General features: G+C 41.9%; 2 protein-coding genes across 2 annotated transcripts in view; both read left to right on the top strand.

Moving 5' to 3' along the window:
* The window catches only part of LOC146577641 (protein NLRC3-like), a 142,735-nt gene that overhangs the window by 346 nt on the left and 125,325 nt on the right, over positions 1-17,064 (top strand). The gene's annotated exons all lie outside the window — the stretch shown is intronic.
* On the top strand, positions 5,847-7,970 carry LOC146577647 (protein NLRC3-like). Its single transcript, XM_085268331.1, has 2 exons — positions 5,847-6,054; positions 6,196-7,970. Exons 1-2 carry the CDS (start codon positions 5,847-5,849, stop codon positions 7,968-7,970), a joined length of 1,983 nt encoding a protein of 660 aa, XP_085124457.1.

The raw sequence follows: 17,064 nt of genomic DNA, 5'->3' as shown, positions 1-17,064 counted from the left end.
TATGTTGGTGTGTGAAGTGGTGTGTGTTGGAGTGTTTCCACAAACACAGCAGTCAGAGTGGAAAGAGTGGATGTTGTAGGAGGTGTTTGTGTAGTGAAGAGGCTGAGTGTCTGTAGGACTCCAGCTGCTCCAGCAGGTGTCTCCTTTGTGCTTTGCTTCAAACACAGTGTAGGGAGGAGCTTCCACTCAGGTGTTTCAGGTGTTGCTGGATGGAGGAGGACAAATAGTTTTTCCCTTCAGTGACACTTCAGCAGCTCAATGTTCTGGGAGATGTTTGTCTTTATGAAGGTTTATGGATTCTTGTTCTTACTTTGGTTAAACTGAGCAATACATTTTCCATCTAACATTTAAAGTAAATTTCCAGGTGAATAAAAGATCTGCAGCTGCAGCCTCTGTGATGTTTCACAGTCTGAAAGTAACAAATTCAACCAGAGTTCAAACAAAGGCTTAATATACGTGTGTGTTTGATATAATGCCAACAAGTACAAATAGGTGTTCTTACAGGTCTTAATCACAGAGGTCTGATAAGTCTGGTGACTTTCACACTCAGCAATTTTGCTGCCTTTTATTTTATATTGGCCTTTTTAAAGCCCTTCAAAGTCTCCCACATTCATACAGAGCTTTTAACACCAAACTCCTTTACAGTCCTTCTCCTCTCACACACGATCACACGACTGATTTGTCTGCAGCAGCTGTGTTACTGCTAGTATTTTATTATGTGTGTAATCTCCTCATATTGTTCCTGTGGTTTAGTTTGACTTCCTTCTGCAAACTCAGCTGCTCTGTTGCTGATACACGTCTCCATGAATATGATTGATCAGATGCTGCCAACACCATGTGTTTCATGTGAGCGCTCAGCTGAAACCCTGGGTTGACTTATCGAGTTAATAACAAGCTTCACGTGACTGTGAATGCTAAAGTGAATCCAGATAAAGGAAAGAGACCCTGCTAATGTTGGACTCACTTCTTAGTGTAGACCCCAGGAGGAAGTTCAACATAGCCATTCTTTGTGCTAGCTCGACCAAACCTGAGACCACAGTGCAGGATAATGATCATCATCTGTCTCTGTCAAGGACATTTAAAATCCACAAATAACAAACATAATTATATTTGATCATTAAAAATGATGATTAAACAAAGTGTCAAACATACTTAAGTAGAAGGACTGATGTTTGTGTTAAAATACCCTCTTAAAGCTGAAATAATGATTCAACTTCTTTACTCAAGTAAAGGTAAAAGAGTCCAGGCTCTGAAATGTACTCACAGTATTAAAGTAAAAACGCCATCTTTGAAGGAAATTTCTGCCAGTTTTTGTGCAAAGTTCCCTGAATTTCTACCTCCAACATTAATATGAGAAAATTATCTGAACTTTTATTCTAATGAATTTAATCAGCTTGAACATTTTGTAGCACAAAAGTAGAAAAAACTCAAAGGGAATCAAAAATAGCTCCGTTTGCTGTTGCCTGCATTGTAGATGGGCGGCTTTGCCTCAACACCTAAACAGGAAAATAAGTTTAGTCAAGTATTAAAGTGGGATTGAAGAGGTGAGGAAACCAGAGATCAGGTGTTGTGGTGCAGCATTAAGATAAGATGGGGCCTGATTATTTAAGACCTTGTATGCAGTGTTGGGTAAGTTACTTTAAAATAGTAACTTAATTACATTACTAGTTACTTCTCTCAAAAGTAACTCAGTTACTTCAAGTTACTCGTTATTTTCAAAGTAACTAGTTACTAGGGAAAGTAACTTTGGTTTTACTCAGAATTCTCTTGTTAATGTGTTTCTTCCATAACTTTGCCAGTCTTCTAGCTTGCTTACTTGCCACAGTGCACTGTGCCACCTACCAATAGAAAGGAAAAGATAATGTGCACATTTCCACGAGAGAAATCCCACGCCTGGACCGTCATTGACTGCTGCCATGATTCTAGCCTACGTCACAGCGTCATGTGCGCCTTTTACATCAACACAAAAACTGCAGTCGTGGTGCTTTGATTGTACTCAGAACTTGGAAATTCTGCCTTCTGAATAGGAAGATGTAGGTAACACCAGACTGCAGATGAGCTGCATACAGGGCTGGACTGGGACAGAAAATTGGTCCGGGTATTTTGACTAGAGACCGGCCCACCATTATAGGAAAAACATAAAGCCTTTGAATGAAAACAAACACTGTTGTGACAGTGATGTACACTGTTTTGATGGTATATATGCATCAATCTATCAATCGTTTGTTGTAAGATTCAGATAATTATTTTTTAAAAGCTAGACATTTTAAATGAGAATAAGAAAGAAAAGTATTTCCTTGTGCCCACCTCTCCCTGTTAATGCCCTACATGCCCCCCTGGCAACACTTTGCTAGATCCGCACCTGCACAGTTACCAGCTGTCAGCTACGTAAAAAAGGATCCTGGTGTTATTTGTCTCTCAGAAACAGTTCATAACTTCCCTTCAACTCATTCATGTCACCTAAAAGGTAAACCTGTTTCTCCATCACCTGTTCAGCTCTGATGATCCAGTAAGGACATCTCCTGGTTTCATCTTCATGTTTCCCTCTCACCAGATAACCAAACCGATATCATGACCAGCAGCTTTACAGCTGTGGCTCCATCAAACATCAGCTGATACTAGAAATTAATACTAAATAAATTCTAACAACAGCTGATCAAGCTTAAACGTGCTGCTGTTGTTTAACGTGAACTCCGCTGGTTTCCTCTGTCTGGCGCAAAGTGAGCGATAAACAAACAAGAGAGCCGATCAGCTGATCATTGATCAGTTTTCATGATTGAAGTAGAAACGGGAGAGGGAGGGGGGAGAATGAGAGAAGAAGAGGCAGCTGTGCAGCAGAGACACAGAATAACTCCAGCTTTGTGTCTTTTTCATTGTAGCTGAATTACGGGACAAACTGATCCTTTTCACCTCAATAAGAAACGCGTAATATTTTCTCTGAATACCAGACGGGACGGTTGGCAACTCTAATAACTTATGAACAAAATAAAGTTCAACATCATTAACTTCATAGCACCACCCAGCTGTATAGAAACTCCGTCATGCTAGCTAGCACGCAGTACGGAAAAAGTCAGAATAACGAAAATAAACTCCACCTAAACTTGGTTCATATCTGACCCAGAGAGACTGCAGGTCATAACTTCTTACCTGAAGTTCAGTTCACACTTGGACCGGCGGCAGCCGCCTCGGGTCTCTTTTCCTTCTGCGTCCCCTTTCCTTCATCCACCTGCTGGCCTCCACCACTTGCTAATGTTACTGAATCTGTGGAAGCTCCGCGATAGCCACCACACGAAGTAACGAGTAACGACCCTATCTAAATCTCAGTAACGACTAACGCGTTCCTGATTTTGGCATAATAACTAGTTACCGTGCTCGTTACCACAATAATAACGTAGTTACTGTAACGCGTTACTTAACTCATTCACTGCCAGCCATTGGCAGTGAATGAGTTAAACCCATTGACTCATGCACTGCAATTGACGGCTATAGATGTCAATGGCAGTGAATGAGTTAATAACGCGTTAGTCCCAACACTGCTTGTATGTGAGGAGCAGGATTTTGAATTCTGGATTTAACAGGAAGTCAATGAAGGGAAGCCAAAACAGGAGAAATCTGCTCTCTCTTTCTAGTCCCTGTCAGGACTCTTGCTGCAGCATTTTGGATCAGCTGAAGGCTTTTCAGGGAGTTTTTAGGACATCCTGATAATAATGAATTACAGTCGTCCAGTCTGGAAGTAATAAATGCATGAACTAGTTTTTCAGCGTCACTCTTTTTAGCATTTTTTAACAACAAGCTTCTATCTATTAGGGCTCTTGTCTCGCCGACTGCTGCCTCAGATCAGAGTCTTTCTCCTGTGTGCTCAGCTGTCTTAGAGCAGTTTGATCCCGTCTCCCTTAATGACTTGACTGCAGTAGTTTGTAACCAAAGATCATCACACTGCCCCTCTGATTGTCTCCCCCCAACTACTCTTTCAAGGATTGTCAGGTTGGAGATTGGCCTATAATTAGCTAAGACAGCTGGGTCTAGGGATGCTTTTTAAGTAAAGGTTTAACTACAGCCAGCTAGCGATGGGTACCGTTTAGATTTGAAAACCTGCTAAATCAGAATCAGTTGCTGATGACGGCTTTTTTCTTTTCCATCAATCACGTATAATCTTAACTCAAAGTGAACATAGACTTGATTGAAGTAACTCAGATCAGCCAATTCAAAATGCTAATTCAATCAACTCTGAGTTTATTTCTAGACTCAGTTTGTTGGCCCTGCACCTTAAAACTATTCCCTGTTTGTCTCTCGTGTTTTTTGGATATTGTTTTCACATCTTATGTCACGGCTAGCGGGGCGAGCCATGTTGAATTTAATAAAGGACCCAAGATGCCGACACTGCTGTGAAGTGAGTGAGCTTTATTGAAACGGTGAAGTGCAGTGGAGATGGCCTGTGCAGAAGCTAAGATAACCTCTACTGAAAAAACTACAAAACTAACCTGAAACCTTAAACGGAGACACGGGGAGACAACACAGACGAACCAGCAACAAGCAGGAGAAAACAAAGGGCTCATATACACAAAAGAGCCATCAGGGAATGAGAAAAGGGAGACACAGCAGGATTCATTGGACATAACCAGACAAGGGGAAGCAAAAGTAGACACACTAACATAGGACATGGCACTGTCAAAATAAAACAGGAAGTGAACACAGAGACACAATACTAACACAGTACAGAGGGAACACAGAAACCAAAACCTCAGAACTAGAAAATCTTAATCAGAATGAAATTGTAACAAAAGACAATAACAATCAAAACAAAACCACTGAGTCCACAGACTCGGGACATACATCGGCTCAAACTGTGGTCATAAATATTTTGTACTTGTAAATCAGACTGTGTAGTTGTGAACTGAGTTTTGTAACATTGTAAAACAAAATATCTGAAAAGTTCATGTTTTTGCGTTCATTGATTTGTGTGTGTAAAAATGTAAAAATGTAATAAATGTAAGAAACATTAGAACTACTTTTGCTGACACAAAGTTTGGCGAGCACTGCAAGTTGTCACTTTAAACCAGTCACTGATATAAAGAGAGCACCTTGTTCCAGGGCATCTGAGCATGGAGGGAAAGCTTTATGCAGGAGATGGTAAGAGCTGTTGGGACTAAAGAAACTGAGCAGAAAACTACAGACATCTGGAAACTGAGTTGTTAATTCTCAGTGGGATCAGCAGGACTAGCAAAGCTCCACCATGACAGTCATCTGATTGACTGAACCCATCCAAACATCACTTCATGGACCTTTAGCTTGTGTCTGTGTGTGGACAGACATAACATGAGCTAATTATACATTACTCCTCCACAGAGTGGACCAGCAGAGAGCAGAGGTTTCCACTGGTCAGTCTGCACAGCAGCATCAAACACACCTGGACTCTGTGGTTATGGTTTGTAGTACTACGTTTACATTTGTTCTTTTCAGTCACCTCTATGCTGCACTTTGTGGACCAGAGGATTGTCAGTGTGTCCAACATAAGTCAGAGTTTGGGCTCCATGATTTCAGTCAGATTGGGGTGACTGTAGCTCAGGAGGGGAGCAGGTCAGCTACTAGTCAGAAGGTTTGTGAATCAAACCCTGGCTGGCAAATGTACTGGGTAACGTACTAAACCCAAGCTGCCCTCTGATGCATCCATCAGAGTGTGAAAGAAAGTATTTAAGCATAGAACAATGTGCTTGGTTGAATGAGGCATGTTGTATAAAATGCTTTGTGTGCACAGAGTATCAAAGAGAGCTATATAAGAACCAGTCCATTTACCACTGGGTAATTCATATAGTCTTCTTTTCCAGCGGCTGGAGGACAACATCACCATGTTTGTGAAGAACGAGCTGAAGAAGATCCAGAAGCTTCTGAGTCCAGATCACCCAGAAACTTTAAAGAGCCAGATGGAGGATGAGGAGATGTTTGAAGGTGAGGATGAAGATGAAAGAAAGAGCTGCAGAGAAGCATTTCTGAAGATCACACTCCACTTCTTGAGGAGACTTAAGCAGCATGAGATGGCTGACCATCTGCAGAGCAGTAAGAGAATTTCTCTAAAGACTGAATATTGATCTTTCCTAATAGCTCAAGAAATGGACCAATAGACATTCATCCTTTCAGGGTACTGAAAGGCTATGATATTTATTATATAATATTTTTTTCTGAATTTCTTACCTTCAGAAATATTTGCTCCACTCTGTAAACGAGAACTTAAAGCCCAACTGAAGAAGAAGTTCGAGTGTGTGTTTGAGGGCATCGCTAAAGCAGGAAGCCCAACCCTCCTGAACCAGATCTACACAGACCTCTACATCACAGAGGGAGGGACTGCAGAGGTCAATGAGGAACATGAGGTCAGACAGATTGAAACAGCATCCAGGAAACCAGACAGACCAGAAACAACAATCAGACAAGAAGACATCTTTAAAGCCTCACCAGGAAGAGACGAACCAATCAGAACAGTGCTGACAAAGGGAGTGGCTGGCATTGGGAAAACAGTCTTAACACAGAAATACAGCCTGGACTGGGCTGAAGACAAAGCCAACCAGGACATCCAGTTCATATTTCCATTCACTTTCAGAGAGCTGAATGTGCTGAAAGAGGAAAAGTTCAGCTTGGTGGAACTTGTTCATCACTTCTTTAATCAAACTAACGAATCAGGAATCTGCAGGCTTGAAGACTTCCAGGTTGTGTTCATACTTGATGGTCTGGATGAGTGTCGACTTAATTTGGACTTCAACAAAACTAAAATCCTGACTGAAACAAGAAAGTCCACCTCATTGGATGAGCTGCTGACAAACCTCATCAGAGGGAACCTGCTCCCTTCTGCTCGCCTTTGGATAACAACACGACCTGCAGCAGCCAATCAGATCCCTCCTCAGTGTGTCGACATGGTGACAGAGGTCAGAGGGTTCACTGACCCACAGAAGGAGGAGTACTTCAGGAAGAGATTCAGAGATAAGAAGCAGGCCAGCAGGATCATCTCCCACATCAAGAAAGCTCAAAGCCTCCACATCATGTGTCACATCCCAGTCTTCTGCTGGATCACTGCTACAGTTCTGGAGGATGTGCTGGAAACCAGAGAGGGAGGAGAGCTGCCCAACACCCTGACTGAGATGTACATCCACTTCCTGGTGGTTCAGGCCAAAGTGAAGAAGGTCAAATATGATGGAGGAGCTGAGACAGATCCACACTGGAGTCCAGAGAGCAGGAAGATGATTGAGTCACTGGGAAAACTGGCTTTTGATCAGCTGCAGAAAGGAAACCTGATCTTCTATGAACCAGACCTGACAGAGTGTGGCATCGATATCAGAGCAGCCTCAGTGTACTCAGGAGTGTTCACACAGATCTTTAAAGAGGAGAAACAACTGTACCAGAACAAGGTGTTCTGCTTTGTTCATCTCAGTGTTCAGGAGTTTCTGGCTGCTCTTCATGTCCACCTGACCTTCATCAACTCTGGACTCAATCTGCTGGAAGAACAACAAACAAGCTCTGAGACAGAGAAATACTTCTACCAGTGTGCTGTGGACAAGGCCTTACAGAGCCCCAATGGACACCTGGACTTGTTCCTTCGTTTTCTCTTGGGTCTGAAGACTAATCAAACTCGTTTGCAAGGCCTCATGACACAAACAGGAAGTAGCTCAAAGACCAATCAAGAAGCAGTTCAGTACATCAAGGAGAAGCTCAGTGAGAATCTGTCTGCAGAGAAAAGCATCAATCTGTTTCACTGTCTGAATGAACTGAATGATCGTTCTCTACTGGAGGAGATCCAACAGTCCCTGAGATCAGGACGTCTCTCCACAGATAAACTGTCTCCTGCTCAGTGGTCAGCTCTGGTCTTCATCTTACTGTCATCAGAAAAAGATCTGGATGTGTTTAACCTGAATAAATACTCTGCTTCAGAGGAGGCTCTTCTGAGGCTGCTGCCAGTGGTCAAAGCCTCTAAAAAAGCTCTGTAAGTTATAAAGTTTTTATTATTTAATTTGGTTGGTATGTTATGAAAAACACACTGCCATGAACCTCTGTTTTGTTTTTGTCAAAATCACTGTAATATAATCACTGTACCTTTATATACATGCGACTTAATGCTGCTGCCCTCTTGTGGCTAAAGTGTAATTATGTTCTTGTTATTAGGGAGGATTTGAGAGTAAGGCTACGTTCACACTGCAGGCGAAAGCGCATCAAATCCGATTTTTCTGACCCTATGCGACCCATATCCGATCATGCTATGACAGTGTGAACGGCGTAAATCCGATATTTTCAAATCCGATCTGGGTCACTTTCGTATGTGGTACTGAATCCGATACATATCCGATGTTTTAGAAAGCGACTGCTGTTTGAATGGTCAAGTCGCATTAAATCCGTCTTTTACGTCACTGACACAAGACAGACGCCAATTATCAGCGCCCGATAAGACATCGCAAACGCTTCCTGGCCATCCCGTGTAGATGTCAGTGAAACTGTTGGGAAGACAATGTTGGAGAAACGTGAACTTTTTATTTGTACTGTATAATCTGCAGATTCTGAGAGAAATCTGCAGCTATCCTTTGAAGCACCGCTCCTCTAAAACAGCAATAAGGATCATTATTAGGTTATTTACATTATTATGTAAATAACAAAATAACTTAAAGCAAAAATTGGGAAACGTAAAGTCCGAAGTCTTTATATTAAGGGCCATCTGTCAAACAATATTGTTTGCTCTGGGTCTAAACAGAGCACGTTGTGTGTGACATCTTCTTTTGCGCATGCGGGCCGCTTTGAGCGTTCACACTAGAGCGCGTTTGCTGTCGCATTTTATTTGTAGTGTGAACGAGCAGATAAAAAAATCGGATTTGATCAAAAAATCGGAATTGAGCATTAAGACCTGCAGAGTGAACGTAGCCTAACATGCCAAGTGAGTCAGCACCTTCGCTTTAGCTTAAAAAATCCAAATTCTTACGTCATCAGTTATAGTTGCATGTATTCATTATCATAATTTAACCTTTAATATTGATGTCTTAAATTTATTTTGATTAAACTAGCAATAATTTTATGGTTGTATTAAATAAATACATCACTAATGAATTATTTATTTCAGTGATTAATTAAAAATGTATATAATTAATTAAAAAAAATATATTGATAATTAATTATCGGTTAATTTCATTTAAAATAATTCATTATGTATTTATGTACAATTCAAATTAGTTAATTACATATTTTGTTGGTTTGTTTTCTATTTTAATTATTTTACTGACACATTTAATGAATTATTTAATGATGTATTTATTTAATTCACGTTGCTACTCCTGGCCCTGCATCGCTGCTCATAAATACATTTTATTTGTCAGCTTCACCCATCAAAGTCAGGGGGCGGGGTTAATGCTGACCAAGTCAAAACCATTGCTTTGGTCTGGTGGGCGTTCTTTTAGTGGGCTTTTCTCAATACTAAGTAGGCCTACACACCAGGGTTTGGACATGTGTGGACCCAAACTATACTTTTACCCTTTTTTGTGTGTCACCAAATACACTTTAATATTTTCTAGACAAGAATGTAGTGGCGTAATCTTTAACCTCTTTTGGCTCCAAACAGAAGTGACAGACTTGAGCAGGGTTCATTTAAAGGCTGACAGAAGTGGAGTGGTGACGGGGAGATGTTTGACAGGACAGTGTTTCAGCCTCCACAGGTTCATGTTGTGCTCCATCAGTCAGTGAAGATGAAGTCGGTGCTGATGAGGCTGTAGAGTGTGTGAGGGATGTGAATGAGGATGATGAAGATCTGATGATAGCAGATAAAAACAGGCTGCAGAGACTTTGAGCCATACAGGGCACACAGTGTGTGTACAGAACAGCTGAAATCATTATGGAGGCCTCACTGGGATATGGAAGCATCACAGTACAGCTTCAGTGAAGCATTAAAGTCTCTGATATGAGATGAGAAATGAAGCAGCCAGAGCTTTTTCATGAGTGGAAACCCACTGTGACTGTGAGCTGCTGCTACAGCCTCCAGATTAGCCAGCAGCTCATCCTGCTGAACATTTCCTCACCAACTTTAATGGAAGTGTGATGTTTTCAGCTGGAGTGATGGTCAGGGTGGCCTCCCTCTCCTCTTCTTCTCCTCTTCCTCTTTCATTTGTAAAGCCACTTCTGCTGCTTTCATTCATTTGGAAGTCCTGTAGCTGAGTTTGGGAGAGACTAACAGCCTCGGCAGCAGAGGGGAGAAAGGCTGTAACACCACCACTTTACTCTGTTCTACCTGTCACATCATTTTATCAGGAAACAAATATGCTCATGTTTTTACTATGTTTGTCTTGAAGATGTAAGAAGATCACATGGTGCTTTTTATTATTGTGTTGGTTTGTTTCCTGTCTCTTGGATGGAGCCCAGCTGTGCGTGGCCCCTGGGCCTGTGGTCAGAGTGTGTGCTGGATAATCCGGCCCAGGATGAGGCCAAACTGACATGGGATGAAATGTCCGTCACATAATTGAGCTTAGTGTAGTTTCATTTCTGCACAATTTAAAAACAACCAAAACTTTGTTCTGTCTTTTCTATGTTATACTGTAGACTTTCTTTGATACTGTGTCCAAAAGGAGCAGCTTTTACTTTGAAGGGGAGGCGTCTCTGTTTCCTCTTCAGGTTGGATGATGGAAGCAAATTAGTAGCTGTGTCCCAAAACGTCGGCTGCATCCTCCAGAGGCTGCATTTGAAGGCCGATTACGTCACAGCCAGGCGATGAAGGCTGTCCGTATTTGTCGACTCCTTCAAATGTGCCCGACAAATGCGTCCTTCATTTCCCCGAATTTGAAGGATTCGTCGGGTGTGTCCTTCGTGGCCCACCATATCCCAGAATTCATATCCCAGCCAAATTTCAGCTGCCAACAATGGCGGCAGCTACTAAGTTTTCAAATTACTCTTATTAATCTTTCTGGGTCACAAAATAAACTTTTAACATATTTTCAGGCGAGAAAGTAGCTGTGTAAACTTCAAATATCTGCTTGGTTTATCAAGACATCGCATATTTGCAAAAGTGTGCCGACGTTTTCGGAGACGTCTGTTCCCCACCCGCTCGCTAGCAAGCCGGGGGGTTCAATGGTCACTCCAGCCGGCGAGAGCAGCGGACGCCCGGCTTCATCGTTTTCAGACCCCGCTCTTTCGCTACTCAGGTGAAACACGATATATAAGTCACTCGGATAACTTAAAAATGTAATTGTTTGCCTTTTTTCTGTGTTTTATTTGTTCCGGAGTAAATCGGTTTGGCTGAGATCAAAGTTCCTCCGGGATTTTCACACAGCTGAATAAACGTTAAACAGGAAACTGATTAAACAGAAGTGTGAGACGGTCGAGAGTTTACGCCAGTGTCCTGTTATATCTTAGATAGCAAGGAGCAGACGGCCGAGTTTATTAAACTCCACAAAGACAGCGGTGACGCAAATCTGAAGGCGAGACCGTCCCATTTCACAGCCTCGCACTTCCAGCCTTTTCGGTCTTTGAAGGACCCGGCCCACGTAGACCGCGAATACCGGGTCCTCCGAAGGATGCAGCCGACGTTTTGGGACAAAGCTAGTGTGTGATGTTCTTTCAGTGTTGCACTTTGTAGACGCTCCCTGAGCACTGGTCTCACAGCCAGCTGCACATAGAGACCAGTGTTGTTAGTCCAGGTCAGAAGATGACTTGTTGGAATGAAAATGAGCTTGTAGTTTGTCTGCTTTAATAATGTGACTGGAAAAAGGTGTTGGACTTCAAATATGTCCATTTCTTTCACACTTCACCTTTAAAAGTGAAGCCTTGTGGTTCCTGGAAGGAAAAACACGACTTTTTCAGGTCTTTGTCCTGTTTTTATGATAAATGTACGACTTTAATGTGAAACATTCAGAGTTTTTTCTCTTGTTGTGTTTGTTTGAAGCTGCTTCCTGTTGGCTTCAGCTGTTTGGAGTTTCCATTTTCTAAACTTCTACATTCTGAACCTTCTTCAGCTCTGAACAGATGATGAAACACTGAATGATTTCAAGCTCACACTTTGTCTAATAAACTTACATCTTTCATTCTTTATACAGATTGAGGGGCTGTGGTTTGTCAGAGATCAGCTGTGATTATCTGGCAGCAGCACTGAAGTCCAACCCCTCCCATCTGAGAGAGCTGAACCTGTGGGGAAACAACCTGAAGGATTCAGGAGTGAAGCATCTGTGTGGTTTCCTGGAGAGTCCAGGATGTGGACTTGAAACTCTGAGGTCAGTCAGCATGTTTTAGTTGTGCTGAGATGAATATGATGTGAAAGTTGTGCTGACACTAAACTGCAGACATCAGGCTGATATTATACTGATCCACACTGAGGATCTTCATGGTAAAGTCTGTTTTCTTCTTCTCTGGTTTAGTCCATTGACTGCAGCAGAACAATGTTCACATTTCAAACAGTGAGACTCAACGTATGGCCCGCGGCCCATACGCGGCCTGCCCACCTTTCCTGATTCAGAGAGAGGGGACCCTGATTAACTGTGTAGTGTTCTTCCTCACAGTTCTAAGTATCAGACACAACAATGAATAATCCACAGCTGACTGTCTTTAGCAGGTCAAAGGTCACGGCACACAGCAGACAGTGGGAAATATTATAACTCTGATCATTTATCAGCACATATCCATATGTATAAAAACAAAGCTGACACTGTGAGACTTGATCAGAGGTGTGATCATCACAGCAGAGGCCTTTGTGTCAAAGTCACTGAGGATCAAACAGAAACACATGAAGCAGATTTTCCTGTTCTGGCTTTTTATAGCAGATAACCTTCAAAATATTCTGCAGTCCATCAAAAACTGAAGCAAACCATGAATCAACATGTGAACATGAGCTGATGCTGCTGAAGTGAAGCAAAGTTACAGAGGTTTGATTACAGACACAGCTGAGAGTTTGTAATCTGTCATCATTTTAAAAGGTTTACATTTCTTCAGTATATCCACATTTGCAGCTGCTACCTCAACCTCCACTTGTCCAACACAACTGCTGTCCACTGCCTCCATGACATTGTGATTTTGCTGTTGGTCTTCTGTCAGATCTTCATCAATCACTTCTGCACGGGGCACACCTTCAGACTCTGCAGCTGCATAACGAAAGCCTGTAAGATAAAATTAGACATAAGGTAAATGTACACCAATATTCCAATGACAGGTGTGTGATTCATCTGGAAGTTATGTGCGGATTAGTGTACAGTGATAGCAATTTAGTATGTTTTTAGAGGGGGGGGGTTGTTTACCTCCGATGGGTGCTCTTTTTCGCTTCCGTTGCGTACGCCTTGAGTGCCGGTCCGAGTCTGATACAGGTATGTCGTCATGCCCCATGTGCAGTGTTGGTGCCCAGTCTGGATTTGTTACATCCATTTCATATGCTGGTTTGCCTGCAATAATGCCAAATCATAAGCTACTCAGTCGACATGACGTGGTTCTGCAGCATCACACATTAGCATGTTTTATCTCATTATCTATGACCTCAGCACGTTGAAAATAACACTAAAAGCCTTTCAAGAGTGATATGAATTAATTTAGAACTCACCGGAAAGAAAATGCCGTGAGCAAACCAACAAAAAGCTGGGGATTGCAGAGAACTCGATATCCGCTCGTCTCACCGCTGCAATCCAAGCCTGACGTCTTTGTTTAGTAATATCGGATACATGGGATCCCTCACGTTGCCTCCAGGATGGAAAACGATGAAAAGAGAGCCCGTTATCCAGCTTCTTGCCTTCACGATCGTGTGATCTAACGTTGCAACCGACAACACAACACGTACGATCCATAGCTGAAATGGTATCCTTTGGCTGGCCTACTGTCATGGCGGAAGGGGGCGTGGCCCATCTCCCGTGACATCACGCTCCAAAGCCCTATAGGTGGGAAAATGTACCATGTCGACCAATCAAAAATGATATGGAAACATGACATTTGGTTGTTTAGCAAAAGGGGGAAGTTTTAGGAGTGACCGGCAAGAGAGAGCGAGTGAGCGAAAGAGAGAGAGAGTTTTGATACGTGAGAGATTTGTGACGTTTACCGTGTTTGGTCTCAAGTTAGTTTGTTGTCTTGTGTATTTAGTGTGTAGCTGTTGTTTTGTTTTGTGTGTCAGTTCTACTAGTGATCGTCACAGTTGCTGCCTTAAAGCCAACAAAGGCAGATTGCAGTGTAAACGCTGAGTGACACACCTGCTGTCAGACCTGCAGGTTTATCCCTGTGCTGTTCTCATATGTGTTAGAGTGACACAAACTATTGTTTGACACCTGATTGTTCTGTAAATAGTTTGAAATGATTATATGAAAAACGTCTGAGCCTTGGCTGCATTTTTTGGTAAATAGTACCATATAACTTTGTTGTTTGCAAAACGTGTGCGTATTTTTAAAAATGTACAATCTCTATTTGCATTTCAAGTTATGAAGATGATTCGTTAAACATGTGTGTGGTTTTTACAGTCAAAATATCACTTTCTACGTGTATTTTAAATTTTGTCTGAATTTAGATAAATTGTGCTGATACAGTTGGTCAAAATGAGAAAATAACAGATTGGCAAGATAAACTGTTTTTAAAGGTAAAATATAGAGGCCACATCAAAAGTAGTCAAGAAGGGTTAAAGGCTAAAAGCAAAGTTGTCACCAAGTACTGTTTATATTTGTGTGTATTGCTGCAGCTTTTTTGAGTATTAATTTGGTGCCTTTGTGTGAAATAATGGTATTGTGAGTGATCCATATAGTCACAAAGAATAGCCACTTGTTTCTGTGCTACCAAAGTTCCCCGGCTTTCATTCAAAATGTGTTTATCGTCAGCACCTGCACATTAAACTACTTAAACATTATAAATGTCTTCAAGCTCACACTGAGGCCTGTGGGGTACTATCAGCCACTGAGACAGTACACACATTTATATGTGTTTGTATATGAATATTTCATACTTTAAGACTGCCTGTTTATTTAAGGGAGATGAACAAAATACATTGGAATTGTACAAAATAATATCATGGATGATAAATTAAATAGATTTTAAGTAGATGCTTGTGCATTCTTAAAGTCTTATATGTTGAACTGAACTATGTGATCTGTTCAAAGCCTTAATCTTAATTTGAAGTGAAATGTGCATTTTGAGTTTATACACTATGTATATAAGGCGACCGTTTCCTTTTGCAGTATTTTTGTGTGGTGTACTTTTCTATGTCTTAACAAAAGGGGAACAAAGGTGTTTAAGTTCACCTAGGATGATGTGTTTTAATTTTCACATGGTCTTGCTTGAATTTGACCCTGACAAAGGCGTATGAACTCTGTCAGCTGTTTGGAGTTTCCATTTTCTAAACTTCTACATTCTGAACCTTCTTCAGCTCTGAACAGATGATGAAACACTGAATGATTTCAAGCTCACACTTTGTCTAATAAACTTACATCTTTCATTCTTTATACAGATTGAGTCTCTGTGGTTTGTCAGAGATCAGCTGTGATTATCTGGCAGCAGCACTGAAGTCCAACCCCTCCCATCTGAGACAGCTGGACCTGAGCTACAACAACAAGCTGCAGGATTCAGGAGTGAAGCATCTGTGTGGTTTCCTGGAGAGTCCAGGATGTGGACTTGAAACTCTGAGGTCAGTCAGCATGTTTTAGTTGTGCTGAGATGAATATGATGTGAAAGTTGTGCTGACACTAAACTGCAGACATCAGGCTGATATTATACTGATCCACACTGAGGATCTTCATGGTAAAGTCTGTTTTCTTCTTCTCTGGTTTAGTCCATTGACTGCAGCAGAACAATGTTCACATTTCAAACCTTCAAAGAAGAAGAAAAATCCTCCACTGGATAATTCACTGTGAAACTCTCCAACTCTTCATTCCACCTTAAAGTCTGTCTGACACTGAAATCCAAAGCAAAATGTGCGTTTGCTTTACAGACAGCAGTCCAACACAAACATACACACATCATCCAAAACACAGTCCAACATCCAAATCTCCTCCACTGCCAGCATGAATGATGGGAAAGAGAAGGAGGAACACTCTGACATTCAGGGTTAGAATGAGTTTCATGAAGCAGACTGTGAAGATCAAAGCTGCATTAGAAAGCTTACATGAATGAATGAGTGGACAGAAGTGGACAGAGATCATCTGAAGCACTTCAAAGGCTTTAAATCAGCACATTTCTCTTTATTCTTTATCAACTCTGTTAGTTTCTCTCAGTTTTCTGTGGAATGAAGCTAACAGCAGGCTAATAAGATGCTGACCAATAGGTTTCTATTAAAGGTTGTAATTTGTATATGAAAAAGTGCTTTGGCTCAGCAGGGATCAGCTTACAGGTAGAATACAGCTGCTGGATGGGATTAGCATGTCATAGCTATCTACCAAACTGCTAACTGGGGGATTTCAGGCCATCTATGGATCATTTTTGCTAACTGTTTATTCAGCTTAGGCTCACAGGGCTGCAGCCTGTGCCCTAGCTGTCATAGGGCAAGAGGCGTGGTCCACCTGCACAGGTGAGCAGTCCATCACAGGGCCAACAGAGAGAGACAGAGAAGCACTCTCTCACATCCACACCTACAGCCAATTTAGAAGCACCATTGAACCTAAGCAGCATTTCATTGGACTGTGGGAGAACATCCAACCTCCACAGAAAGGCCAACAAGCTTCAACCTACAACCTTCTTGCTTTAAGGCACTAGTGCGAACCACTTTCCCCCATTTCAGCCCAAATCCTGCATCTTCCTGTTTCTGACTCCAGGCCAGCTCCACTAACACTTTCTCATCAGACACTGCCACCTAGTGGAGGAAGTCTTAGTTCCATTTGAAGCTTCAGATTACAGTTAGTTCCTTTACAAAGAGGTGGAGGTGGTGGGGCCACAGCACCATCATCACTGAGTGCCATAGGACACTTAACCTTTGTTTCCATATGCTGGGAACTTCCTGTTGTTCCAAGGAGGACTGGAAAATGTGTGAAGATCTCCCAGTCAGTTCCTCACAGCACACTTCAATCATTTCCCTCCCACAGCATCAGGACCAGGGCTTTTTCTCTCTTTGGTCCCACTAAGAGATTTCCACACAAACACCTCATCAGTGGGACTCTCAGAGCTACCAGC

This window comes from Mchenga conophoros, linkage group LG3 (assembly GCF_057382185.1).
Source record: "Mchenga conophoros isolate Kocher_MC1m ecotype Shallow Benthic linkage group LG3, M_conophoros_male_GT1.1, whole genome shotgun sequence".
Classification (NCBI taxonomy): Eukaryota; Metazoa; Chordata; class Actinopteri; order Cichliformes; family Cichlidae; genus Mchenga; species Mchenga conophoros.
Note: the sequence above shows the minus strand (reverse complement) of the source record. Positions and strands in the feature narration are given on the sequence as shown.